The 18,859-nt window shown below is 41.1% G+C and overlaps 2 protein-coding genes across 2 annotated transcripts in view; one reads left to right on the top strand and one right to left on the bottom strand.

The window, feature by feature from the left end:
- Positions 1-1,737: 1,737 nt before the first annotated feature.
- Positions 1,738-15,015, bottom strand: LOC122682231 (60S ribosomal protein L23a-like). The gene is made up of 3 exons (XM_043885101.1): positions 14,878-15,015; positions 3,878-3,994; positions 1,738-3,122 (listed from the first exon to the last, which is right to left on the bottom strand). Exon 3 carries the CDS (start codon positions 3,095-3,097, stop codon positions 2,582-2,584), a length of 516 nt encoding a protein of 171 aa, XP_043741036.1. The 5' UTR covers positions 3,098-3,122; positions 3,878-3,994; positions 14,878-15,015; the 3' UTR covers positions 1,738-2,581.
- Positions 15,016-15,628: 613 nt separating this feature from the next.
- The window catches only part of UPF2 (UPF2 regulator of nonsense mediated mRNA decay), a 90,788-nt gene continuing 87,557 nt past the window's right edge, over positions 15,629-18,859 (top strand). Inside the window, exon 1 of the mRNA XM_043885097.1 lies at positions 15,629-15,752. The gene's annotated coding sequence lies outside the window, so the exon portion shown is untranslated. The remainder of the gene's footprint in view (positions 15,753-18,859) is intronic.

Below are 18,859 nucleotides of genomic sequence, written 5' to 3'. Positions count from 1 at the left end.
AATGTTTGTGAGACTGCTGAATGTAGACATCTGGTGCATAATTGGACTCATGGGTCTAGAGCTCAGAAAACTCTTCAAGGTGGGTAACAGCAACTTTATTTTGCACATTTGAGGGCTGATAAATCCAAGGCACATACAACTGATAAGCAACAGAGATAGGACCTACATCCATATTTTTAGCCTTGACATCCATACTATCCAGTCTCTTCCTTATTGCTATGATACTTGTTATATTATAAAAACCTTATTTATTTTGGAGATCTGTCCTTCTAAAACCTCCATTCTTTTTTTTTTTTTCTTTCTTTCTTTAGTTTATTTGACTACACCATGTCTTAGTTGTGGCATGTAGGATCTAGTTCCCTGATCATGGCCCCTGCATTGGGAGTTTGGAGTCTTAGCCACTAGACCAGCAGATAAGTCCCCAAAACCTCTGTCCTTGACAAAACTTGTAATAAAGTAATACATTTTAAAATACAATCTTCAGTTTCTACTCACTAGTCCTTAAATTGAAGACAATAATGCAATGCACTCTTAGACTTGGGTTCCAGTATAAAATTGTATAATGCTTTTCTATCAGAACTAGTATGTTTTCAAAAGATAAAGAATAGATATAGTGATATGAGATCTGGGTCAGAGAAACCAAGATTTGAATCCAGGCCCTGCCACTTATTACTGTAGGAGAGAAGAAAATTTATCTTCTATCCACTCATGTTCTGCTTCTGGTGACTGTGAATTAAACTGAGAAAAGACAGATTAAAATAAGAAAAGGCTTATATTTCTTTCCTTTTTGGTGTGTGTGATCAAGCAACATGTGGAATTTTAGTACACCAGCCAGGGATTGAACCCATGCCCTAGCATTGGAAGCATGGAGTCTCAGCCACTGTACCACTGGGGAAATTCCAGCATATATTTATTGGTGTTAATATTTTTCATGCATGGGGGCTTAAGAGAAAGGAATGAAAATCCAAAGGGGTGACTAGACTTTGGGCCTTGTATACTGTTTTAACAAAGCGTAATATACAATATTATGAAGAAGACACTAGGCAAAGGAAAAAAGTTTTGAGCTCCTTGGAATGGTATACTGTGAAAAGTGACTAGAAAAGGTGTGGTAGAGAAGGGTTAGCATTTGGTATGGTTTCTTATGCAGACAGACTCAATTCATCTCTGCTGGTAAGAATCATTCTCCTCTTACTAGTATGGGAGTCAGGAAACTTACATCATCTTTACAAATGGAACTCTATGTCATTTTTACAAAGGGAAATTTGTGCCTACTTTTAGGTAGAAAGGGGGAAGCCAGTTTCTCAATTGCCTTCAGCTTAAAATAATAAATATGCCAAAGTGAAATATTTGGGGTAGCATGCCCTGATCCCCTTCACTATATAGGCCTTAGGCATATTCCTTGAACTCTTAGTCTATATAGTTACCTGTAAAATATTTAAGCATTTATGTAAAACACACAAAGTTCAGTGATTAGATGCTCAATAAGTGTTAGCTACCACTATTATTATTGTTATTATTAAAGAAAGAAAGCGATTGAGATGATGGAGTTGTTTATGACGCCGAAGTGATGAGATCAAGGTTAAAACTGGCAAAGCTAAAGTTAAGATCCAAAGAAGTAAGGATACAGGACAGAGTCTTCTACATGGACAATGAAATGGCCTCGAATAATAGTGGGTCTCTCATGCAATTTTGTTATTATCAGTTTCTGTCTGTCTTCATTGAGGCCAGAAATACTGCTTTATTCATTTTTGTATTTTATTTCCAATACAGTGATTGATTCACAGTAACACTTTGAAAATTGGATGCATGACATTGTCCAGAGAATAAGACAAGTCACAAATGGGAGGAAAATATTTGCAAAAGATGGATCTGACCATAATGATGGATAAATGTCCTTATACATCTATTTAAACCCACAGAATGTATAGCACTATGGATTAACTTTAATGTAAACTATGAACTTTGGGTAATTAAGATGTGTCAGTGTAGGTTCATCAGCCACAACCAATGTATAACTTGGATGAGAGATGTTGACAGTGGGGGAGGCTGTGCATGTGTAGGGCCTCAGAGAACAGTAGGAAACCTCTGTACCTTCCCCTCAATTTTGCTGTGAACCTTAAATATATAGCATATTATATATTTAATATATTAAATATTTATATGCCCTAAAATATAACCTTAAAAAAAGAGACATATTTTTAAAAATTTTACTGAAGTATGGTTGATTTACAATGTTGTGTTAATGTATGCAGTACAGCAAAGTGATTCAGTTATAGATATATACACATTCTCTTCCATTAAGATTTATGATAGGATATTGAATATAGTACCCTGTGCTACACAATAGGAACTTGTTGTTTATCTATTCTATACATAATAGTTTTCATCCCCTAATCTCAAGCTCCCAATCCTTCCTTACCCCACCCTTGGCAATCATAAGTCTGTTCTCTTTGTCTGTGAGTCTGTCTATTTCTGTTTCATAGACAAATTCATTTGTGTCATATTTTATATATATATATATATATTTTTTTTTTTACAAAGTGAAAACTTTTATATTTGGAATTAGCCAGCTGGACTCGGTTTAGCTGATCCCAATTTTGTTGGCAACACCCAAAGCATCATAGTCAGGAGCCAGTCGAATGTATGCCTTCTTCTCTCCATCAGGCCTGATCAGAGTATTGACCTTAGCCGCGTCAATGTCATAGAGCTTCTTCACAGCCTGTTTAATTTGGTGCTTGTTGGCCTTGACATCCACAAGGAATACCAGTGTGTTGTTGTCTTCTATTTTCTTCATGGCTGACTCAGTGGTGAGGGGGGGTTTGATGATGGCACAGTGGTCAAGTTTGTTTCTCCTGGGGGCGCTCTTCTGAGGATATCTGGGCTGCCTCCTGAGCCGCAGTGTTTTGGGCCCCCGGAAGGTGGGTGACGTCCGGATCTGCTTTTTCTTGTGGCTGTGGACACCTTTCAACACTGCTTTCTTGGCCTTCAAAGCCTTTGCTTTGGCTTCAGCTTTAGGAGGGGCAGGGGCTTCCTTCTTCGCCTTCAGCGCCATCTTCATGAAAAGGGTTTCTCTTGTGTCATATTTTAGATTCCACATATAAGTGATATCATATGATATTTGTCTTTAAAAAAAAAAGACATATCTGATAAAGAATTCGTATCTAAAATGTATAAAGAACTCTTAAACACAGCAATAAGAAAACAAAGGACATAATTTTCAAAATGGGCCAAAGACCCTAACAGACAACTCACCAAAGAAGATATATAGATGGCAAATAAGCATATGAAAAGGTGCCCCATACCGTATGTCATTTGGGAATTGCAAATTAAAACAACAATGAGATAGGGATGTTGATAGTGGGGGAGGTTGTGCAAATGTGGGGGAAGGGAGTATATGAGAAAGCTTTGTACCTTCCTCTCAATTTGCTGTGAAGTTAAAACTGCTCTTAAAAAAAAAAAGCCTCAAAAACAAAAAGAAAAATTAGATGGCTACATGCATGCATGAGTGAATGAAAACAAATTGTGTGGTTAATTCAGCAGTCAATGGAGTTTAAAAAAAGTGTTTATGAAAAAGAAGACTTTAGGCCAGATTTAAAGTCTGAAATATGTCATACTTAGAAAATATATTTGTTTAACCGTATGTATAGAACATGTAAGGTAGGGAATTCCCTGGCTGTCCAGTGATTAGGACTTGGGGCTTCCACTGCAGGGTTCCCAGTTTCAATTCCTGGTTGGGGAACTAAAATCTCACATGCTGCATAGCATGGCCAAAACAAAAACATAATGTAATGTTAAAATAATAATGTTTATCATCCTACTGGCTATCTATTGTTGCATAAGACATTACCTCACAACTAAATGGCTTGAAATGACAAACCTGTATCACCTCGCAGTTTTTGTAGGTCAGTGTTCCAGACACAGCTTGGCTCAGGACCTCAGGCTCAAGATTGCTCCAAGGTTGCAGTCAGGCTGCAGGCTGAGATTATGATCTCACCTGAAAGCTCAAGCAGGGGAGAATTAACTTTCATTCCATTCATTTATTTGTTGGCAGGGCTGAGTCCCTCACTGGCTACTGGCCAGAAGCCTTCCTTGATTCTCTGTTCTGTGGGTCTCTCCAAGGGTAGCTTTCAACATGGCAGCCAACTGCCCTTAGGGAGTGGGCAGGGGTGGGAGTAGGGTAGGATGGGGGAGATGAATCACAGTATTTTTGAAAACTAATATTAGTTGTAACATCCTATCACCTCTGCTGTATTATACTCACTAGACTAAATGCAGTCTACACTCAGAGGGAGAGCATTACACAAGGGCATGACGATCAGGAGAAAGGGATCCTCGAGAACCATTTTAGAGATCACCTACTGTACCTCCATGACCATTTATAGGAAGCTTTGACTCAAGTATATGCAGTGTTTATCCTTGGCCTATCAATCATGTAACTCTCAAGTAACTCTTGCACAGACTGCTGTGACACTCTGCCCGAAGGATTAGAACTGTGGTTGTGTGTGTTAGTCACTCAGTTGTGTCTGACTCTTTATGACCCCATAGACTGTAACCCACCAGGTTCCTCTGTCCATGGGATTGTACAGGCAAGAATACTGGAGTGGGTTGCCATTTCCTCTTCTAGATGCTGCATAAATAGTTCTGATGATAAAACATACTATATCATTTCAAAGAACTATAGTTACAAGCTTATTGTTTTTTCAATTAATTTCTTTAATTGGATGCTAATTACTTTACAATATTGTGGTGATTTTTGCCATACGTCAACATGAATCAGCCACTGGTGCACATGTGTCCCCCATCCAGAACCCCCCCTTCCCACTTCCCTCCCCACCCTCTCCCTCTGGGTTGTCCCAGAGCACTGGCTTTGAGTGCCCTGCTTCATGCATCAAACTTGCACTGGTCATCTATTTTACATATTGTGATATACATGTTTCGATGACCAGCTTATTATTATTATCATTAAACTGATATTAAATCTTGGGTATGAGAACATTAAAACAAAGTGACGTCCCTATTTAAATGAGTCTTCCCTTCAACTGGAAGAAAGAGGGTAAAACACAACAGAATGGCTGTTTCTACAGCTTCTGTGGGGAAAATGTAGGTGAGTATAATGTATATGGTATCCTGTGTAAAGTGTAGAAACTTCCAGAAGAAAAATAAGCTAGAAATGACACTCACTCCTTTCCCTTCCCCTTAGCAACTGGCACAAGAAGTGAGGTGATGCCAGAGGACTCCCTGAGTAATACCTTTTTTTTTCTAGCTATATTTCTCAATGTGACAGTATTGTCCTGGTTTAGGAAGGTAGCCACTTCTGAATGCTTAAATACTTGGAAGCTGTGACAAAGTGTGTTGCCAAAATTAAATTAAAATAATGAAGTTAGGGATCATAAAGTCTAATGTACTCATTTTTAAAAAGAAGTATCTGAACTACAGACAAGTTACAAACAATTTGCCCTAGTTCCATGGACATTAGCAGGGCTCTAAGACCGGACCGATCCTAAAGGAGATGAGTCCTGGGTGTTCATTGGAAGGACTGATGTTGAAGCTGAAACTCCAATACTTTGGCCACCTGATGTGAAGAGCTGACTCATTGGAAAAGACCCTGATGCTGGGAAAGATTGAGGGCAGGAGGAGAAGGGGATGACAGAGGATGAGATGGCTGGATGGCATCACCAACTCGATGGGCATGAGTTTGAGTAAGCTCCGGGAGTTGGTGATGCACAGGGAGGCCTGGCGTGCTGCGGTTCATGGGGTCGCAAAGAGTCAGACACGACTGAGCGACTGAACTGAACTGAACTGAACTGAAGACCAGATCCAGTTCTCTTCCCTTTGCATTTTGCTTTCATGGATATGGATTTATCGGCACTATGGACTGACCCAGGCAGAGATTCTTGTTTTAGTCTATGTGTTGGTTGGTCTTGTTAGGACTAAATTATAAAATTATGTCTTTTCTTATTCTATACTCTGATTGTGTAAAACGGCCATCTGTATTAACCTGTGTATGGTATTGTACACAGTTGTGTAAGGTAGAGAAAACACCCTAGAAAAGGAGGAAATATTAAATAAGGCTGTGAACTTTAGAATCAGATGGTCCAGAATGGAGGTTCTATTTAGTAGCTGTATCATACTGGGCATATTATTAAACCATGTTAAGTCCTAGTTTTGCCATTTATAAAAACAAGAAAAACAGTAACTACCAAATAGAAACATTAGGTGGATAAATGCCTGATACACATTAAGAAAGAGGTGTCTATCTTTCCATTCATCCATTCAAAAGTAATTCAAGTTTTTAACTTCCCAGTGTTAAAAATTTGAATTACTTTTAATGGAAATCACAAAAAGGGAAATGGAATCCTATATTTGGATTGTTAAAATTTACTATTGTTTTTGCCTGAATGCTTTAGTTGTGTCCAACTCTTTGTGACCCTAAGGACTGTAGCCTGCCAGGCTTCTCTGTCATTGGAATTTTCCAGGCAAGAATACTGGAGTCAGTTGCCATTTTCTCCTCCAGGGGATCTTCCCGATCCAGGGATTGAACCCATATCTCCTGCATTGGCCGGCAGATTCTTTTGCTGCTGAGCCACCTGAAAATGAAATTTCAGTCTTTAAAATATTCTGTTCTTTTCACTCTAGTTTAATCATACACGTTCCTGCATAAGTACACAGGTTTTTCTCTCTCTTCCAAGAAAAAGTTTTATGGAAAGGAAAATCTTTTCTCTCTACCCTTTTAGATTTAGCACCTGGGGTGTATGAACTAAACTGACAACAGATTAACACAGGGAAAAAAGTATATAAATTTAATTGATGCTTTTAATTTTGCATGAATGGGGCTACACAGAAAAGAAGTGAAAGCCCACTGAAGCAGTTAGACTCAGAAGCTTATACATCGTTTTAACAAAGGGTGACTAGAGAAAAAAAGGGGTGAACTTCTGGGGCAGAAAATTATAGGAAGGCAAATACATGAAGTAAGCAATGGAACTAATATAAGATGTATTACCTGTATAAACTATATGTAAGCGTTATTTTCCAGTGCAGAGTCGGACACGGCTGAGCGACTGAACTGAACTGAACTGAATGGTTATTTTAATAAGGTTTGTTTGTGTAGATTCATCTTCATGTTGGCTTTTCATCTTTAGAGCCATAAATCTCCCAGGGAGGATATTTATGGCAGACTCCATTTCTCAACAGTTTCTGCTTTTAGTCAGATAAAGGGAGCTCCAAGAAGTTTTCTTTCTTCATCTGTTGACTCTTAATTGCCTTCAGCTCAAAATAATCCATAGGCCAAAGTCTAGGCATATGTCGAGGTGGTATATTCTAATCCTTTTCATATTCATTCATATTTTTAAAAAATATTGGAGTATAGTTGATTTATAATGTTATATTCATTTACTTTTAATTCTTCTCTCAGAATGTGATTGTGGCCCCAGGACACAAAGATAAATATGATACAAATCATAGTCTCAAGGAGCTCACAGTCTTAATGGGAAAGCAAATACAAACAAATGACTTCAATATAATATAGTGAATGTTGGAATTGAGTTGTTCAGAGACTACTATGGGAACCCAAGTAGGGACAGAGACTTAATCCAACATAGGTAGGGTGGTGGGGATGAAGAATGCCTTTAGCGACTAGGCTGAAAGCATTCATGGGAGAAAGTATTCTAGGCAAAGTCATGATATGTGCACCAAGGGAAGAGGAGGTTCGTTCACCTGCTATGCTGTGCTGTTGCTTCAGGTGTGTCTGACTCTGTGCAACCCCACGGACTGCAGCCCGCCAGGCTCCTCTGCCCATGGGGTTCTCCAGGCAAGAACACTGGAGTATGTTGACACACCCACCTCTCCTTCACAGGATCTTCCCAACCCAGGGATCGAACCTCTGTCTCCTGCATTGGCAGATGGGTTCTTTACCATCTAGCGCTACCTGGGAAGCCTGGCTCAGTACATGCAACTTATTAACTACAGCTAGAACTCAGACCTCTGCAGAATCAGCCAGAAACTACATATACAGGCAAGAGCTATGAAGATCTCCTGCTAAAGACTGAATTTTACCCTCTGAGTCAGTGGCTTCCAAAGTCACTTGGAGATATGCAAAATGATCTATTCAGGCAAAAATATTAGAGCTTCTAACTAGGGGTGTGTACTATTATGTACAAATTTAGGTAGTAACACATATACACACAATTTATATCTAAGTAAATAGACATGACTTGGGAGTGTATGCCCTCCTCCCCTCCCCATGGGATTGTGACCAGAAAAGCTTGGAGACTATTGCCATTAAAGGGTGTTTTGCACAGGAGTTAAACAGTTAGATTTGCGCTTGAGATGATGCTAAGGTCAGGAGGGGACAAAATTAAAAGTAAGTAGGTAGAAGAATTAACATTGTTGCCAATGGTGTGGGTTTGAATTGATGTTGGTCTCAACTAAGGTTGTGGCAGAGGGATACAGAGGAGGACCGAGGTAAGATCTTTTTTAAAATTTTATTCATTTATTTATTTTGGCCCTGCTGAGCGCAGCTTGTGGATCTTAGTTCCCCAACCAAGTATTGAACTCTGGCCAAGGCAGTGAAAATATTCTAACCACGAGACTAGAGAACTCCCAAGGCAAGATCTTTTTAAGACACACCGATTTCGGGCTTTCCTGGTGGTTCAGTAGTAAAGAATCTGCTTACCAATGCAGGAGACGCAAGTTTGATCCCTGGTCTGGGAAGATCCCACATGCCATAGAGCAACTAAGCCTGTGTGCCACGACTACTGAGCCTGTGTGCCCTAGACTGTGCTCCACATGAGAAGCCACCACAAAAAGTAGCCTGGGTACAGTAACTAGAGAGTAGCCCCTGCTGGCCACAACTAGGGAAAAGCCTCCGCAGCAATGAAGACCCAGCACAGCCAAAAATAAATAAATAAATACAATTTAAAAAGAAAAAGAAGAAAAAAAAGGACACTGATTGCATTTGGATAAGAGATGATGGACAAAGAAACTATTGGGGAGGAATAACTTTTCCTCTATCCTCTTATGGAACACTGGGCTGGATGAAGCACAAGCAGGAATCAAGATTGCCAGAAGAAATATCAATAATCTCAGATATGCAGATGACACCACCCTTATGGCAAAAAGTGAAGAAGACCTAAAGAGCCTCTTGATGAAAGTGAAAGAGGAGAGTGAAAAAGTTGGCTTAAAGCTCAACATTCAGAAAACTAAGATCTTGGCATCCAGTCCCATCACTTCTTGGGAAATAGATGGGGAAACAGTGGAAACAGTGGCAGACTTTATTTCCTTGGGCTCCAAAATCACTGCAGATGGTGACTGCAGCCATGAAATTAAAAGATGCTTACTCCTTGGCAGGAAAGTTATGACCAACCTAGACAGCATATTAAAAAAGCAGAGATATTACTTTGCCAACAAAGGTTCGTCTAGTCAAGGCTATGGTTTTTCCAGTAGTCATAGATGGATATGAGAGTTGGACTATAAAGAAAGCCGAGCACGGAAGAATTGATGCTTTTGAACTGTGGTGTTGGAGAAGACTCTTGAGAGTCCCTTGGACTGCAAGGAGATCCAACCAGTCCATCCTAAAGGAGATCAGTCCTGGGTGTTCATTGGAAGGACTGATGTTGAAACTCCAACACTTTGGCCACCTGATGCAAAGAACTGACTCATTGGAAAAGACCCTGATGCTGGGAAAGATTGAGGGTGGGAGAAGGGGATGACAGAGGATGAGATGGTTGGATGGCATCACCCACTCAATGGACATGAGTTTGGGTAAACTCTGGGAGTTGGTGAGGGACAGGGAGGCCTGGCGTGCTGCAGTCCATGGGGTTGCAGAGTTGGACACAACTGAGCAACTGAATTGAACTGAATTTATGTTCTTGAGACTGTGCAGATTAAACTAACAAAAGACAGACTATTAGGAGAAAAGGCAATTTTCACTTATATTTATGTGAGTTCACAGAAAATGAAACACAAAGCAGTTAGACTCTGGGCTTAGATACCGTTCTAACAGAGGAAGGGGAGCTTGGTTCTCCAGGGATGACAAAGTTTTGTTAAGTCACTAGAAAATATATGGGGGAACTAATGGAAGATAAGGATTATTTTAGTAATTTTTGTTGTTGTTGTTTTATTATTTTGTTTATGTAAACCCATCTGGGTGTTGTCTCTCCATCTCGTGACAGTTCTTAATGCTGGGGTTGAGGGTTGGGGGATACAGTTTCACAAAGGGAAATCCATGCTCTGCTTTTAGGTAGTTAAGCATAGTTCTAGAGAACTCTTTCTGAATATGTTGATTCTCAGTTGCCTTCCTGGTGGCTCAGACGGAATCTGCCTGTAATGCAGGAGACCCAGGTTCAATCCTTGAGTCAGGGAAGATCCCCTGGAAAAGGGAATGGGAACCCACTCCAGTATTCTTGCCTGGAAAATCCCATGGACAGAGGAGCCTGGTGGGTTACAGTCCATGGGGTCATAAAGAGTCAGAAGAGACTGAGCGACTACAATTTCACTTTCAGAACAATCTTTATGATAAACTAGCACATTTTGGTGTGGCCTCTCTGGTCCCCTTTAGCATCATTAACTGAAAGAATAAAAACAGAAAAAGAAACAGGTGGGATTGGCGGCCAATATTAAGTTCAATTTTGGACATTTTAGGTTTGAAGTGTATGTGGTGTATTTCATCACAATTATCTCACAGCAAAGACTTAGAAGTGTAAGTCAGGAATTAAAGAACTGAGATCAATTAGATGACATAGGGTTAGTTTTCTCACCACTTACTTACCCATTAGTTTCCCCAAAGAATACTGAGGATGGTTATTCTACTGGGCAATAAAGTGAAACCAGAATTAGAGATATTTACACACCTCTGTCTTTATTGTTTACAGTAGTGGAGAACACAATTTCTTTTTTCTTCTCTTAGTCTTATTGGGGTATAATTGACAAAATTGTAAGAAATGTAAAATGTAAACTGAGGTGATTTGACATTTCCCCTTTCTTTTTATCTTCCTTTTTAGTTTCTTAGCAGCATATGTAATGTTGGAGTAAAAGGTTCCTGGTGCACCGGTTTCATACCAGTGGGAGGGCAAAGAAAAAACTGCAAAGCCATTCAGATGACAGTGTTTGTTAGCAAAATGATTTGGTAATAGCTAACACTCAAAGAGCATAAACTATGAACACTGTGTTAAGTGCTTTTATTTAAATCACCTCAATTACTATTCACAAAACCCTAGAAAAAAGTACTGCTATTATCACAATTTTCAAGAATAAAAAGCTGTGAAGTTTGAATAGCTAGTAAATACTGGGACTAGAATTTGGATTTACGTAGTCTGATTTCACGGAGAAGGCAATCGCACCCCACTCCAGGACTCTTGCCTGGAAAATCCCATCGACGGAGGAGCCTGGTAGGCTGCAGTCCATGGGGTCGCGAAGAGTCAGACATGACTGAGCGACTCCACTTTCACTTTTCACTTTATGCACTGGAGAAGGAAATGGCAACCCACTCCAGTGTTCTTGCCTGGAGAATCCCAGGGATGGGGTCGCACAGAGTCGGACATGACTGAAGTGACTTAGCAGGAGCAGTCTGATTTCAGAGATGCTACAGTGTTTCTGGTTTCCCACCCTAGCTTCCAAACCAGTTCTCTTCCAAGAACTTTGACCCTGTTGGGCTTGCTGCTTCTGTCTACACTTCCTGCTATGGTAACTCTTCAGAACCACTTTCTGATGTCTTTGTCTGTCCCCATTGACTCACTCAAGGTTTGGCTCTTTTGTCAGTTCTCTTTGCAACCTGTACTCCTATCAATCTGTTAACCCCATCCATACTCACATATAAACATTTCCATTTAACTTCCCTCCAAATCCAGTGTAGATCCTACAATCCTTCATTATAATTGTTCTTTTGCAAACATCCACGATACCCGTAGTTGTCTCTCTGCCATTAGTCTCATGGGGCGGGGGGTGGGGGGGGGTAGGCAAGCTGATTAAATCTAACTGTCCGTTTATTCTGGGGATATTGGCAAATGTAGGCTGGATAGTTTTAAACTCATGACCACATGGTGCTGGAGAAGACTCTTGAGAGTTCCTTGGACAGCAAGGAGATCAAACCAGTCAATCCTAAAGGAAATCAACCCTGAATATTCATAGGAAGGACTGATGCTGAAGCTCCAATACTTTGGCCACCTGATTTGATGAGCTGACTCATTGGAAAAGCCCCTTCTATCAAAGACACTCTTCCCATTTGTACTTTATTTTTAATTTTTTGACTGTGCCACACAGTATATGAGATCCCAGTTCCCTGAGCAATGATCGAACCTGTGCCCCCTGCAGTGGAAGCTTGGAGTCTTAACCACTGGACCACCAGGGAAGTCACTCCACTTGTACTTTAGATGCTATTCCATCACAGTGATTTTCCTCCTTTGCTATCTTTTTTTTCCCTCCCTCTTGCAACCCCAGTATTTCCCTATTAGATCATTCCCATTAATAAACATTCTCTGTATTTTTCATTTAAAAATACAAAAACAACATAAAAGATACACAAACAAAATCCTCCCTGACTTCACATTCTCCATATAGTTCATTTTCTACCAATCTTCAGAGTAAAATGCCTCAAATACTTGTCTTCACTTTTTTCATCTCCAATTTCAGTTCAGTTCAGTTGCTAAGCTGTGTCTGACTCTTTGAGACCGAATTTAGTCAACTATTCCAATCCATGCCCACTACTTCACTGATCTGGTTCTGAAAAACTCAAGTGTTGAGCTCCACAGTGTCAATCCAATGGGTTCTTTCCTGCCTGATGTTACCTGTTCTCTCAGTAACATTTGAAATATTTAGCCACTTCTTTTCTAGGCTTTAACAAAGCTATACATTCCAGCTTTCCCTTCTCTGCACTGTCTCCTTTTCAGGGACTTTAATGTCTATATTTGGAAGTTTTTCAGGGCTTAGTCCTGGACCTTCTTCTCTTATCACATTTTCTTTGATCTCATTTTTTCTTATGACTTTATGTATGTGTGCATTTATTGGCCACACAGCACAGCATGCGGGATCTTAGTTCCCCGACCAGGGACTGAACCTGGTCGAGAAAGTGCAGTCCTAACTAGACCACCAGGGAAATTCCCTGTTTTTTTCATATGGTATAGTTATGTCAAGTGAAGCAGGCAAAAGGAGAAGAATGGACGTTTCTGAGAATTTTCTGAAATACTTAAATAAACACTAAAAAACTTAATTTAGCTTCAAGAAATAGTGAAGTTCACAATGCAAAAATGATGGCTTCTTCAAAGCAACGTATTCCCTGAAGGTAAGATTCAATGACATCCCCACATCAGAGGGTTTTTGGTGGTTTGCCTGACATGCTCCTTTGGAAAGAAAACGATTGGCAGCATTTTCAGTCTATGTAAAAATGTGCATTAAGGCAGTGGGAGACAGCAAAGAGAGCTTGGTTTTTGCAGTTAGAGTTCAGTATGATAGTAGAGAATATATTTACTAGTTTTTTTATCTTTAATAAATTAATCTTTTGTGATTCAGTTTCTATAAAATTCAGAATACTTACCTACAGGATTATTGTGATTATTAAAATAACAAATGTAAAATAGCAAATACTCTCTTCTTTTTTCATCCCTGTACTCACACCGTTTCTTTTTAATACCTGAATTCTTTTTAACACCTGATGACAAGCAAAGGATTGAGAAGGATTTACTGATCAACAGCACAGGTGAAATCTTCTTAAGGTAATCAGGCAAAATGCAAAAAACTTCAAGGAGAACTTGGTGGCTTGGTGTTTCAGGACTGTTCTCTCATAATGGCTCATCAATGATACAAAAGCAGTATTTGTCTGTCTGTCTCTTTCACTGTCCTTTAAAGGTGGGCCTATCGGTAGGTTTTTTTTTTTTTTTTTTTTTTAAGTACAAGAAGCATCAATGCTAAGAATAAATGGTCTAAGTGTAAGCAACCCATGTCCACCAACAGATGAATGGATAAAGAAGATGTCACACATACACACTCAAGCATAAAAAAGAAGGAAACTTTGCCATTTGCAACAACACGATGACCTTAAAGCATTTCCTTCCTTAGTGAAGGAAGTCAGACAGAGAAGTACAAATACTGTATATTATACTCATGTGGGATCTAAAAAAAGAAAAGAAACTAGTAAATATAAAAGAAACAGACTCAGATACAGAGAACAAATCCATGGTTACCAATAGAGAGCTGGCAGGGGAAGGGGAAACAGGTAGAGGTTAAGAGATATAAATTCTATGTACAATAAATAAGTTACAAGGATCTAATATACAGCTCAGGTAATATAGCCAATATTGTGAATCACTATAAATAAAAATTGTGAACCACTATGTTGTACACCTGAATCTTATATAAGATTGTAAATCAAATACACAATTTAAAAAAAAGAACGGTAAGTAAAAACAGTAAATTGAGACAAATGTACAAAAGCTGAACACAAGTGAACTTAGATACGCGTCAAGGATTTGAGGTGGCTAGTAGCTTACTTTGCAGGCGGAGCACCGCACGTAAAAACAAGAATGAAGACCAGCTCTGCACCTCTGTTCCTTTGGCTCCTGACCAGCCAAAGCCGACAGTACTTAACACCCAGATAGATTCTGTTGGCAAACCTCACACTTTTTCGATAAAAATCAGAGGCCTGACGCACGAATTCATCAATTTAAGAGAAAATGAGTTTAGATAAGCTGGGCCATTAAAAAAAAAAAAAAAGACTCGGTTCCAAATTTACAAGAAATGGCAAGACTGGCCAATTTTTTAACCTGGGGATTTCATTCAGTAATTCGGGGAGATGATGCTACTGTAAAAAAACTTCCTGGCTCCGACTGGGTACTTTCTAAGACCTGTATGAGAAAAGCCTTGATCCTTCTTCAGCCGTGGGGTACTTACAGATTGACCAGCTAAAACTGCTTCTGGAAGTTCCCCCACGGGAGTTTCTTAAATCTAGATCCGTCCCTTAACAACCTGTACCTTCCTCACCATACATATTCTTAGCTTCTCCAGTTTTCAGCTTCCTAAATCCTCAACCTCACCCCACGAATTAGTCCAATCAAACTCTCCCTTCTTAGACTCTTCCTTATATACACTCCAGGAAACTCCCCTGAGAAACACGTGGCTAAATTTGTCCTTAATGGCGCTCCGTAATTCACCTACTCCTCCACCACCCTTCCTCACCTCCTGTTAGCTCCGCCCCTCCCCATTCTCGCTTTCCCCCTCCGGCCTCCCTCCCCCCGTGCCTGCGCTTGCGCACCTCCAATTCAGGCGCTTTCCCTTTCCTGGCGACCAATCCACTTCCTGCCTTCGGTCCTCCGAACACTCCTCCCCTCCGCTGAGGTCCTGGCTGGAGGTGCAGGTTATGGCTGCCCTGCGAATTGCCTGTCTGAAAAATTAGCTCCTCTCCTTGAGTTGGGTAGCTTGAAGCCGCCGCTCTGTGTGTGGCACCTATCTGAGCATTCACTCGCTATCCTTCGCCCCGGAGCTAAGCTAAGAGCGAGGGAATGCAGGCGGAAGGGAAGGCCGGACTGTTTTCTACCTGGCAATAGTGGGGACAGCTGCTTCCTTTCCGCCGTCCTCCGCCCCGCCCCCACTCGCAGCCCGGCCGCGCTGGTGAGTGGCGGACAGGAGGGCCGCGGGCGGAGGGAGGAGGGGGAGGTGAGGGAAGGCGGGCCCTCGGCTGCGAGCTAGGTGGGGGGAGGGGAGGGGAGAGCCCGAGCGCTGGAGTTGGTGCTGGGAAACCCGGGGCTAATGTTGACAACAGGCTCGAGGTGAGTCCCGGGGAACCTCCTTCCCCTCAGCTCCAACGACCAGGAGGGAGCGGGGTTGGGGGGGCACCGGCCTGGACTCCTACTCCCCCGGGGACTGTGAGGCGACTCGGCACCCCAGCGCTCCGGGGACGGCGAGCAGGAGACTGACCGCGGGTCCGGCGTCGTTCTCCTCAGACCCCTCTCCTCAGGAGGCTCCCTTCAACGCGGGAGGGAGGCAGGAGAGGCTGTCGAGGGGGTGCCTGCCCCATATGCCCGGGGTGGGCCTCGGGGCCGGAGGCGGGGAGCCCGCCGTGGCGGGGTGAAGAGGTTTGGGGGTGTGGAGGAGAGCGAGGGGAGGCTGGGGAGAGCTCTTGGGGAGCCGGGAGGGAAGCGAGGGCGAGGAAATGGGGAGGGTGTGTGTGGGAGGATGTGGAGCCGGGAGACCGGCCGGAGCGTGTCGGGCTCCGGCGGTGAGAGAGTGTGGGGTGCGAAGTTAGGGCTGGGGCAGGGACGGTCCGCGAAGGTGACCGTGGACCCCGGTGGGAAGGGGAGTTGTGGCGAGGAAGCGAGCGGAGCTGAGGCGTGTGGAGCGAGAGCAGGGGGTTGTGGGAGAAGAGGGTGAAGGGGACGGGGTTCGGTGGATCGGAGAGTGGTGGGCAGGCTTTCCTGGGTGGACTTCTTTTTCGTCCCATGGGCTGAGGAGTCTTCACTTTGCCTTCATCCCGGGCTTCCCGGTCCTCCTGTTGAACTAAAGAGGCGATCGCGGGGTGTTTGGTTGGCGGAGCAGAGCCAGCTTGTAAGCTTGAGGGGACAGTCTGGACCGGACCGTCGGCTCTCCTGCTCTTTCAGGACTTGCACGCAGTGATGCATCAGACCTGAGGAAAACTCTCCCTCACTTTTCCCCTTTAGCAGAGTTATTAAGTGTTTAGAAGAACTGTACGACTCATCAAGAAGGCCATTTTTGAATTCTGGTGGAATTTGTAAAAACTTTGAATGAGTCCTTTATACTGAGGACGTTCTTTAAAGTCAGAGACTGGGAGGTAATGCCCTTGTGCTGTTCTGCCCTTAGAACATTTTAAATGAATAACCCAGAATGAAAAGATTAAATATCATTCTTTCACTCTGGAGCATTTTCAGAGCAGTCTCATTGTGATTTCATACATAATCCATATGATCCTTTGCGGAGAAATAGCTTTAAAGGGAAACACCCCTTTCTCTGCATTCTCCCAACAGACCATCGGAAGTACCTGTTTTACTAGTAAAGTAGTTTTACTTTCTTCTGGAAGTTCAGGGTATATTTAGAAAACCAAATAAAATATACAGCCCAAGGGCCAGGACACTATTTTGGGAGCTAGAAAGGTGGTTTTAAAGCATGGCTTCCTTTTAAGGACTGTGGGAATGTAATTATACTGGCTTGTAGGAGCTAATCATATTCCAATTAAAAAGATCACTAATTTTTATCTTACAGACTCTATTTAAAAGTTCTAGTTTTTATTTGAAAGACTTGAGGTAAAATATTAAACCATGAGTTTATTAAAATGTGAAATGCTAAAATTAGCATTTCACAATATAATTTTCATATTTGAAATTTGATGTGATACAAATACATACTTAATCTGAATTCTGTAGCTTGTATTTTTTACTTGGCTTTTAAAAAATATTTATTTGTTTGTACCAGGTCTTAGTTGGGACATGCAGGATCTTTAGCTGCACCATGTGGGATCTTTAGTTGCAACATGTGGGACCTAGTTCCTTGACCAGGAATCCAACCCTAGCCCCCAGAGTCATAGCTGCTGGATCACCAGGGAAGTCCCTACTTGACTTTTTAAGTCTTAGGATATATAGGGGGAAAGAACACTGGACACAGAGTCTCAACCCAGTCACTAAGCTAGTTGTGTAGTCTTGGGCAGTTCACTCAGTGTAAAAACTGAGAATTGGAGTAGTTAAAATCTAGTACTCCTAACTCTAAAAAATTCTTATTTTAGGCTTAACTCTTCAGTTTTCTCTGTGAAAGAGAATAAGCGTTTGTCGAATGGCTCTCTCATGCTCTCTTCTGGACTTGAAGTTTGAGAAGTCTGTAAGAGAGGTAGCAGTATCTCCATCTTATTGATGAATGGACTCAGAGAAGTTACATTGCCCTGTTTCCATAGCTAGCAGGTTGTAGAGTTTGCAAACTTAAAAAAGTCTGAGTGACTTTAAAGCTCATATTATTTTCTCATGGTGCATTGCTACCTTAACATGAACCTTAAAATTTTCATCATATTTTTGTTCACTTAAATTTAGTTCCAGGTGTACTTTGGGTGTATGTTTGTAGTATAAGGATGAAATGGTTCAAAGAAGGTACCACTGCCAAGACTTGAGGGACTTGTTGAGAATCTGTTTTGTCATGCTCTAGAGCAGAATCTAATTCATGAAAGACTGCTGCAGTTTGATATAAAAAGCATTTAAAAGTCTGTTGAATATATGAGTACTGTGGAAAATCACAAAAGTTTGGGGACTGTTGTGCTGATAAATGATGATCCTTTATAAATTTGTCAGATTCCAAGTATGTTTCTTAATGTTTTAACAGAACTTAGTGTCTAATTTTTGTCTTCATAAATGAAATAATATAAATTTTGGTACCATTCTTTTTTATATTCTGATAACTGTTCTTTCCCATATTAGCTGAAGTGTTGCATGTTGCTGCTTCACATCAGAAAGTACAAATTCTATATAAAACTTATTATTTTTTGCATATAATTGCAGATATCCCTAAGTAAGTCTACCTGATTACCTAGGAATTACCTGTCCCCATATCTTTTAGCTAGAATATGCCATAAGTTAAAACATAATGTAAAAACTGCTTAACCATTATCAAGGACTCTTTCTACTCTGAGATGTGTAATTCTGATTTGTGTAGTCAGTATCTCTTGTCAGGTTTTCCTGACAAGAATCCTCTTCAGGATTCTTAATAACTTTGGTTAAGCTCTGTCACTAGCCGTAGAAGCCTTGGTCAAGTTACTTGGTCAGGTCTCTTTTTACTAATTTATTAAATAGGGAAAATAAAACTTATCTACTGAAGATTTTATTATTAAATGATAATGTATGTAAAATATTTACTTTGTGCGAAGTAGCTAATAGCTATTAGT

This window comes from Cervus elaphus, chromosome 23 (assembly GCF_910594005.1).
Source record: "Cervus elaphus chromosome 23, mCerEla1.1, whole genome shotgun sequence".
Taxonomy (NCBI): Eukaryota; Metazoa; Chordata; class Mammalia; order Artiodactyla; family Cervidae; genus Cervus; species Cervus elaphus.
This window is presented reverse-complemented; position numbering and strand designations above follow the sequence as displayed.

Bases quoted from the DNA above. Each gene is read 5' to 3' on its own strand.
- LOC122682231 (XM_043885101.1), bottom strand. From the start codon at position 3,097: ATGTGGAATCTAAAATATGACACAAGAGAAACCCTTTTCATGAAGATG.